General features: G+C 40.5%; 1 protein-coding gene across 1 annotated transcript in view; it reads left to right on the top strand.

The window, feature by feature from the left end:
• The first annotated feature begins 6818 nt into the window (after positions 1-6818).
• Positions 6819-8535, top strand: part of LOC142391935 (double-stranded RNA-specific editase 1-like) — a 38683-nt gene continuing 36966 nt past the window's right edge. Inside the window, exon 1 of the mRNA XM_075478130.1 lies at positions 6819-6923. Within this exon, the coding sequence (XP_075334245.1) occupies positions 6839-6923 (85 nt within the window). The 5' untranslated portion in view covers positions 6819-6838. The remainder of the gene's footprint in view (positions 6924-8535) is intronic.

The following is an 8535-nucleotide window of genomic DNA, read 5'->3' as shown; positions in this document are numbered from 1 at the left end:
AACTCCAGTGTGTGACAGAGCTGTTTTAACTCCAGTGTGAGGGAGCTGTTTTAACTCCAGTGTGATGGAGCTGTTTTAACGCCAGTGTGATGGAGCTGTTTTAACGCCAGTGTGTGACGGAGCTGTTTTAACTCCAGTGTGTGATGAGCTGTTTTAACTCCAGTGTGACGGAGCTGTTTTAACACCAGTGTTTGACGAAGCTGTTTTAACTCCAGTGTGACGGAGCTGTTTTAACTCCAGTGTGTGACGGAGCTGTTTTAACTCCAGTGTGACGGAGCTGTTTTAACTCCAGTGTGACGGAGCTGTTTTAACTCCAGTGTGTGACGGAGCTGTTTTAACTCCAGTGTGACGGAGCTGTTTTAACTCCAGTGTGACGGAGCTTTTTTAACTCCAGTGTGTGACGGAGCTGTTTTAACTCCAGTGTGTGACGGAGCTGTTTTAACGCCAGTGTGTGACGGAGCTGTTTTAACTCCAGTGTGTGACGGAGCTGTTTTAACTCCAGTGTGACGGAGCTGTTTTAACTCCAGTGTGTGACGGAGCTGTTTTAACTCCAGTGTGTGATGAGCTGTTTTAACTCCAGTGTGACGGAGCTGTTTTAACTCCAGTGTGACGGAGCCGTTTTAACACCAGTGTGACGGAGCTGTTTTAACTCCAGCGTGTGACGGAGCTGTTTTAACTCCAGTGTGATGGAGTTATTTTAACTCCAGTGTGACGGAGCTGTTTTAACTCCAGTGTGACGGAGCTGTTTTAACTCCAGTGTGACGGAGCTGTTTTAACTCCAGTGTTTTGGCAAGATATTGAATTTTAAGGTGAATTAAATGTTCTCCTCGAGTGAAGCGCTACTTAGTTAGAGAGGCTACTCTAGCCTTTCCCCACCCATACCCCCTTCTCCTCCCACGTTTTTTTTTTTTTCCTTTTCTTGGAGGCTTTAGCAAAGGCAATTTGATGCCTATTTGCAATTACACTAGGTGTATGTTCATGGAGAAACCGCCACAACTCTCCTCTTTTATTGTGACTGATTTTATGTTTGTCAATTCAGAAGTCTTTGGAAGTCAGATTTCTTGTTATTTTTTGTTCATCTTTCAAGTTTGAGATGATAGTTGCTTCTTACCATGCAGTTGTGCAGCATAAGTCTTACAGATACAGTTTTACGTGTGGGAAAATGTCCTTGATGTTCAAATTGAAGGGCTTTATATATCCACATGGATAAACTAACTTTGGTGACCTACAATGTCCATGGGCTGAATCATCCTATCACAGAGCGAGGACGAAACAGACACAAACCAAAGACAAAGCATTAAAAAAAAAAAAATAAAAAAAAAAATAAAAAATAAAATGAATTTACCAATAAAATATAGAAACATCAAATGCAATATACAAATAGTAATAATAATAATAATAATAATAATAATAAAATCCATAAAACTAGTAGAAGGCGAGGGTGTATAGATGTGTTTTTAGCTGCTTTTTAAAGTTTGTAATATCTGTTGACTGACGAATGTGCACTGGTAAAAAGTTCCAGATTTTTGGTGCATAAAAACAGAAAGCAGCTTCACCCGTCTTTTTATATTTCATCCTAGGAACACTTAATAAAGTTGCACCTGATGATCTCAGAGCTCGACCCGGAACATACTCCGTGAGTAGTTCTGAAATGTACAGAGGTGCTTATCTATTCAGAGATTTAAAAACCAATAAGAGAATTTTAAAATCTATTCTAAAATAAGTAAGAATAAGTAAAAACCTGCCTTTCTGTACTGAGAAAGTGGTAAAGGATAAAATGGGGAGATATGTTATGGTAATTGGGAAAGTGGGAGGTGCTGAGATATCCATTCTGAATATATATGCCCCCAATGAATACGACAATGCTTTTTTTAGGGAAATTTCCAATATTGTTGCAGATAACACGAAGGGGTTGCTGATAATAGGTGGGGATTTTAATGCTGTCCAAAATGGGAGATTAGACAAGACACCAGCTGACAAGGAGGTGAATAACAAAAAGACACAGACTTTAAATAATATGTTTACAGAACTGGGACTAAAGGACCCATGGAGAGCCAAAAACCCGAAAGGGAAAGATTTCAGTTTCTTCTCCTCTGTTCATAATATTTACTCCAGGATTGACTTTTTCTGCCTCCCCCAACAAGATTTATATAGAGTTATAGATTGTCATATAGAACCAATAACCCTGAGCGATCATGCTCCTGTGATATTGAAAATAAATTTTGCTGCTCACTCCTATATCAAATATTGGCGCCTTGAGGTTAACCCCTCTATTTTATGGGAAGGAGCAAAAGCTGTCATAAGAGGGAAATTTATTCAAATATCATCAAGATTAAAGAGGCAAAGACAGTAGGAGCAATTGAAACTAGAAAATAAAATAAAACAATTGGAAATACAACACAGGAACACAGGATCACGTGGCATCTTATCAGAATTAAAAGAAGTAAGAAAGTCCTTGGACAAGCTCTTGTCTTATAAAGCACAGGGAGCATTGAGATTCTCCAAACAAAAATATTATGAATCAGGAAATAGAGCTAGCCGTCTCCTAGCTTTCCAACTTCGTAAAGCTCAGGCTGATCGCACTGTCTCAAAGGTTACCCATCCTAATGTAGGGAAAACAGTGTCCCACCCTAAAGATGTAGCAAATGCCTTTGCATCATTCTATCAAAACTTGTATAATGAGATGAAACCAAATCCAGCATCGGACAATATTGAGACCTTTCTTGCTAGCTTAGATATTCCCTCACTATCGGAAGAAGCTTCTGAGCAAATGATATCAGCAATCACTGAAACGGAAATAAGAGATGCAATTAAAAGACTGAAAAACAGTAAATCCCCAGGCGTGGACGGACTATCAGGGGAATTCTACAAATGCTTTGTCAATGATCTTACTCCAATACTAACAAAGGTGTTTAGATACTCTCTATCTCAAGACAACCCCCATGGGGTCACAGGCAATAATATCAGTGATTCATAAAGAGGGAAAGGATCCAACACAATGTGAGGGATATAGGCCAATTAGTTTGATTTGTAATGATCAGAAACTGCTAACCAGTATTTTAACACATAGAATTAAAAAACACATTACAAACCTAATTAATGTGGACCAAACAGGGTTCATACCAAAAAGACAGGAAGCAAACAACATCAGAAGAACCCTAAACCCTAATACCTGTGCTAAAAAACAAAAAAAGACATCTATGTTAATTAGTTTTGACGCTCGAAATGCTTTTGATACTGTACACTGGAATTTTTTATACAAAACGTTGTCTGTGATGGGATTCCACTCGCAATTTGTAGATTGGATTAGAGTCATTTATAGGGTTAATGGTTGCTGCTCAGAGTTTTTTAACATACAGAGAGGGGTGAGGCAAGGTGATTGCCTCAGCCCCCTGCTCTTTGCCATAAATATTGAACCACTGGCAGCTTCTATACGCCAAAATATAGATATAAAAGGCATTAGCGATATGACTAAAAAAGAACATGAGATGTCACTCTTTGCAGATGATCTATTGGCCTATATTAGCGACCCAATCACTTCCTTTCCTTCTCTAATGGATACATTAAAAAGATACGGACAACTCTCTGGAAATCAGGTTAATCAATCAAAATCAGAAGCAATGATGTTAAATGGAAGCTGGCCAGCACAACTATCAGGTAAACTTAACTGCCGCTGGTCGCAAAGCTTTAGATACTTGGGTATTATGATAACAACAGATTTAACTAATCTATTTAAATTAACTATGGTAAACTGATGGGCCAAATAAAAGCTGACCTTTCAAGATGGGAAATCATACCACTCTCTCTTATAGGGCGAATAGAGACAATACGAATGAACATACCACCCAGACTACTCTTTCTCTTTCAGTCACTACCAATATATGTCTCAACTTCAACCTTCAACACAATAGATAAATGGTTGTCAAGGTTTATATGGCAAAGTAAACCACCCAGATTCAAATTTAAAAGGCTGTTATGTTCAAAAGCGGATGGAGGACTTGATCTCCCAAACCTAAGAAAGTACTATTGGGCAGCCCAGATTAGGTCCATGGATGCTTGGCTATCAAGAGACACTGACACAATATGGGTAGACATGGAACAAGGTGACTGTCCTAATGGTTCACTAGATTCAATTCCACTCTTAAGTCAGAATCAATGGGGGAAGGAGAAGATAGATAATATATGGTTTAAAAACACTCTTAGAATATGGTCTATTGTGAGGAAAAAATTACATCTTCCTATGACCATATCCAGGGCTGTAAGGATTGCCAGTAATGTGGACTTTGTGCCAGCGGGTCTTGATGGGTGCTTTAAAAGATGGGAGAAGGCAGGTTTAGTTATTTTAGATCAGCTGTTTGAGGGACATACTGTAAAAACATTTGAAGATTTAAGACACAAATTTGATTTGCCACAACAGGATTTCTTTAGATGTCTACAAATACGACATTACTTACACAAACACCAAGAATGGGAAAGCCTTTGTAACCCAGCATCTAAATTAGAACATTTCTTTATTGCTACTATTCAAGGCACAATAAAGACCAAGTTCATATCACATATCTATAGTATACTGCAAGAAGGTTTGAAAGATAATAGTATGGACATGAAAGAAAAATGGGAATTAGAAATGAACGTCATAATTTCTGATGAACAATGGGAAAATTCTTGCAAACGTGGACATAAATGAACCAGTAGTCCCAACTGGAGAGAGTTTGGATTTCAGGACCCCACAAATTACATCAAAATGGAGCAATACCTCAGGGCAGTGTTGGAGGGGATGTGGTATGGTGGGGGACCATACACATATGTTTTGGGATTGCCCGATTCTCTCAGGTTACTGGCAAAATGTACAAAAAGAAATAAAGAAATGCTTATTAATAGACTTACCACTAGAACCACCATATTTTATTCTAGGGGTACTACCAGATGGTCTTGAGGAAAATGATGACACAGATTTATTACGAACACTTCTCTTGATTGCTAAAAAAGTTATTACAGCCTCATGGTTGCAGCCACGACCCCCAACAATTGCACAATGGAAAGACAGAATCCAAGAGGTTTATAATATAGAAAATTTGACAGCATTTTTACACTTAAAAACAGAGGCTTTTATATGGAAATGGACAAGAATTGCCCTATTTATTTTCATTTAATATAGTAACAATCACTAATATTCCTATCTATTTTTACTTTTATATTCCGTACTGTTATTTTATTGTATTTCATTTATTTTTTCATTTTTTATTTTTGGTTTTCATATGAATAACTAACCTCTGAGAATACTGGTTTGAATTTGTGGAATGTTGTCATCTGAGGAGTATTTTTATGTTGTGAGTTGTGACTCAATCCCTATTGAAACACTGACTGGAAGTCAATCATAAGCAAGACCAGCAACCAAGAGACTGAGAATACCTGAAAGACACTTATACCTGTGGATATACCTGCTCTGTTTTGTCCTGTGCTGTGGATTTAATGTAATGTATGACTGCAATTTATAAATGAAAATAAAAAGAAGTTCCAAAAAAAAAAAAATGAGGTCTCACCTGTTTGAACAATGTTTTTATATTTCATCTTAAACTGCTGCCAAGTGCGCTTTTCCCCCGCGGGATTGCATCTAAATGAAATAAATGAATGGGCTACCATTCCAGCAGTTTTCCCCTGTAATATTATTGTGATTGCAAAGGACTACATTTAAACTTACACTTTTGCTGCTGCAGCGGTGTTGCACTTATTTCTAAAAACGTGTTGAAACTCTCCTTATGAGCACATTAAGATTTCCAATTCAAGGTTGGTGTAAAACGTAGCCCCTCCTCTTCCCCGTTGCCATGGTGACTCGTCGAATCGGGGCTCCATTGATGCTGGCTTTTTAAAGTTGTGGTGCACGCGCTAAACTCAAGGTGAACTTACTCAGAGTTGATTAAACTCACTCAAATCAGCGTTTCTGGAACTCAGAGTAGATCAACTCAGAGATCAGGAATAAACTCAGAGTTTGTTGAACCTGCTTTGTGAAACGGACCCCTGCACATTTCTACCACTGATGATATTGGTTTGATGGCAGCCATTAGGTGTTCAGGTGGGCTCCAGAAGTTGTTGTTTTTTCCTCTTTACTGGGAGTTTACATAGATTTAGAAAAGCTCACAAAGTGATAAAAAGCAGATGTTTTGCTCTGCCATGGAGGGGGAATCAAAGGGGAAAATACTCAGTGAGCCAAGGCTGAGAACTAACAGGATTCAACAGTCATTACACTGACTGCTGTCATCTCAGTTCAGTCCACAGGGGGGCGCTGTTAGCCTTCCTTACACTGCTAGCCTCCCAGCAGCATGAACTCCATCCTCCCGCTCATCTCTGCTCCTGCAGCCGGGCTGTTTGTCTGCTTGTTAGGTTACACAACAACCATCCAGCTGAGTCTCATGAGCAAATGATGCCTGGGCTTCGGTGGACGGAGCTCTTTCCAGCCTTTGGAAGCCTCTTCTGTGCAACAGGCCTCTGCTGAGGCTGTCACAGTGGAAACAGACTCCTGGTAGCGCCGGTTACTGAGCTGCAGAATCTGTACCACAGTCAGGCAAACAGTTTGTATGATATCTGTCACCGTGGGATTTAAAGAGGAGTTGTTCTGAATGGATCTGGTGTCAGAAGCCTGTTCAAAAAGCTATGATTGCTTCCTAAAGTGTAGCTCCAGGAGGGAGGGATGAGGAGGAGGGGGAGACTGTGAGACAACCCATTTATCTGACAGCCAACAGCGAGCCAACACCGTCCCTCCTCCTCTGTCCAAAGTTACAATCTCTGTGTGCCCCCCGGCATTATTCTGAGAGGAAAGGGCCGGCCCAGCTGATCCACGATGCTTCTGGACGCCTCGGCTGCCTATTACTGCCTGATCCGCCGCAGGGTCAAGAGGAGGAGGAAGAAGCGCTCGGAGCGCAAAGGTACGATCACACCTGCTGCTTCCCTGCCGGCGTGTCTCTGTGTTGGGCTGCAGGACGGCTGTTTTCCTCCGTTTGACGGTGCTCTGACGCTGGATTCTGCCCTCTTTGTGCTGTTCGGCTCCACTTTGCTGCCTGTTTCAGCAGCACCAGCATGACATTTACTCTGAGCATTAGTTCTAACTCAGGGTTCAGCTCAGGGTTTTCATCCTTTCTGTGTGTGTCTCTGTGATGGTTCAACTCTGTTTGGCTTCAGCTCTGCTCTGTGTGGTAGAGTTAAGGTTAGGGTAGGGTTAGGGCAGGGGTAGGATTAGGGCAGGGGTAGGGGTAGGGTAGGGTTAGGGCAGGGTTAGGGTAGTGTTAGGGCAGAGTTAGGGCAGGGTTAAGTTAGGGCAGGGTTAGGGAAGGGTTAGGGTTAGGGTTAGGGTAGGGTTACGGAAGGGTTAGGGCAGGGTTAGGTAAGGGGTAGGGGTAGGGCAGGGTTAGGTAAGGGTTAGGGGTAGGGTTAGGGTAGGGTTAGGGCAGAGTTAGGGGTAGGGTTATGGCAAGGTTAGGGGTAGGGTTAGGGTTAGGATTACCCAGGGTTACCCTAACCCTAACCCTAGTCAATTACAGTCCAATTCAATGTAATACAACCAATCAATCAAACCAGTTCATTAAATCCTCTGTTACTGTAAATCTGGCAATGAAGAATCATTTAAATCTGAAGACATTCATTGTTTGATATGATGATACTACACGGAGCAGGTAGAGGTTTAGGTTTGATATGTTCCTGCATGCTGCAAAGTTATCAGACACATCAGTGAGCCACACTTTATCAGCATCAACATTATCACTCAGTGGGGTCACATGGCACTGAAAGGATCAGATAATTGGCTAAATTACAATCAGAATGAGCTGAGCAAAGGTAATTCTCCTTGGATATATGGCAGTGAATGAATCGAATCATAGGCACAAAGCCTGTCGAGTTATTCTTCGATAACTAGCGATAAATATTGAGTTATTCCTCGATAGCTAGCGATAAATATTGAGTTATTCCTCGATAGCTAGCGATAAATATTGAGTTATTCCTCGATAGCTAGCGATAAATATTGAGTTATTCCTCGATAACTAGCGATAAATATTGAGTTATTCCTCATTTTATTGCCCAGCCCTAGCCTGAAACAGTCGTCCTGCTAGTTCTTGTTCTTTATAAATCTGTTTTATTTGTACTTAATGTGGACAGAATAACTAACAGAGCACAGCAGAGTAATTTCTGATAGCAGATTAGGTTTCAGTCTGATGACTAAACTGTTTAAGTCATAATTTATTCATCAGAATTGTGTGAATCTGTCTAGTTTCAATGAATCCATGACCCAGAACCAGAACCCCTCATGCTGTGAGATGCTCAAGTTTTAGTAAATTCTATGACTTGTGATATGATGGCTCATTATTTGGTGCAATGACACTTTTGTTAACATAGAGACAGATGTAGATTTATTTAGCTTTTCTTGTCTTCCAGGTGGTAGATCAGAAGTTCCTCCTTCCCACACTGAGATCAACTCTGATTGGATCTCATCCATCCATCCATTATCTGCTGCTTGAGAGATCTCCTCTCTTTAGTCAATGCATTCAT

The sequence above is a fragment of the Odontesthes bonariensis genome, chromosome 11 (assembly GCF_027942865.1).
Source record: "Odontesthes bonariensis isolate fOdoBon6 chromosome 11, fOdoBon6.hap1, whole genome shotgun sequence".
In the NCBI taxonomy this organism is placed as follows: Eukaryota; Metazoa; Chordata; class Actinopteri; order Atheriniformes; family Atherinopsidae; genus Odontesthes; species Odontesthes bonariensis.
The sequence above is the reverse complement of the archived record's forward strand: the minus strand, read 5'-3'. Positions and strand labels throughout refer to the sequence as shown.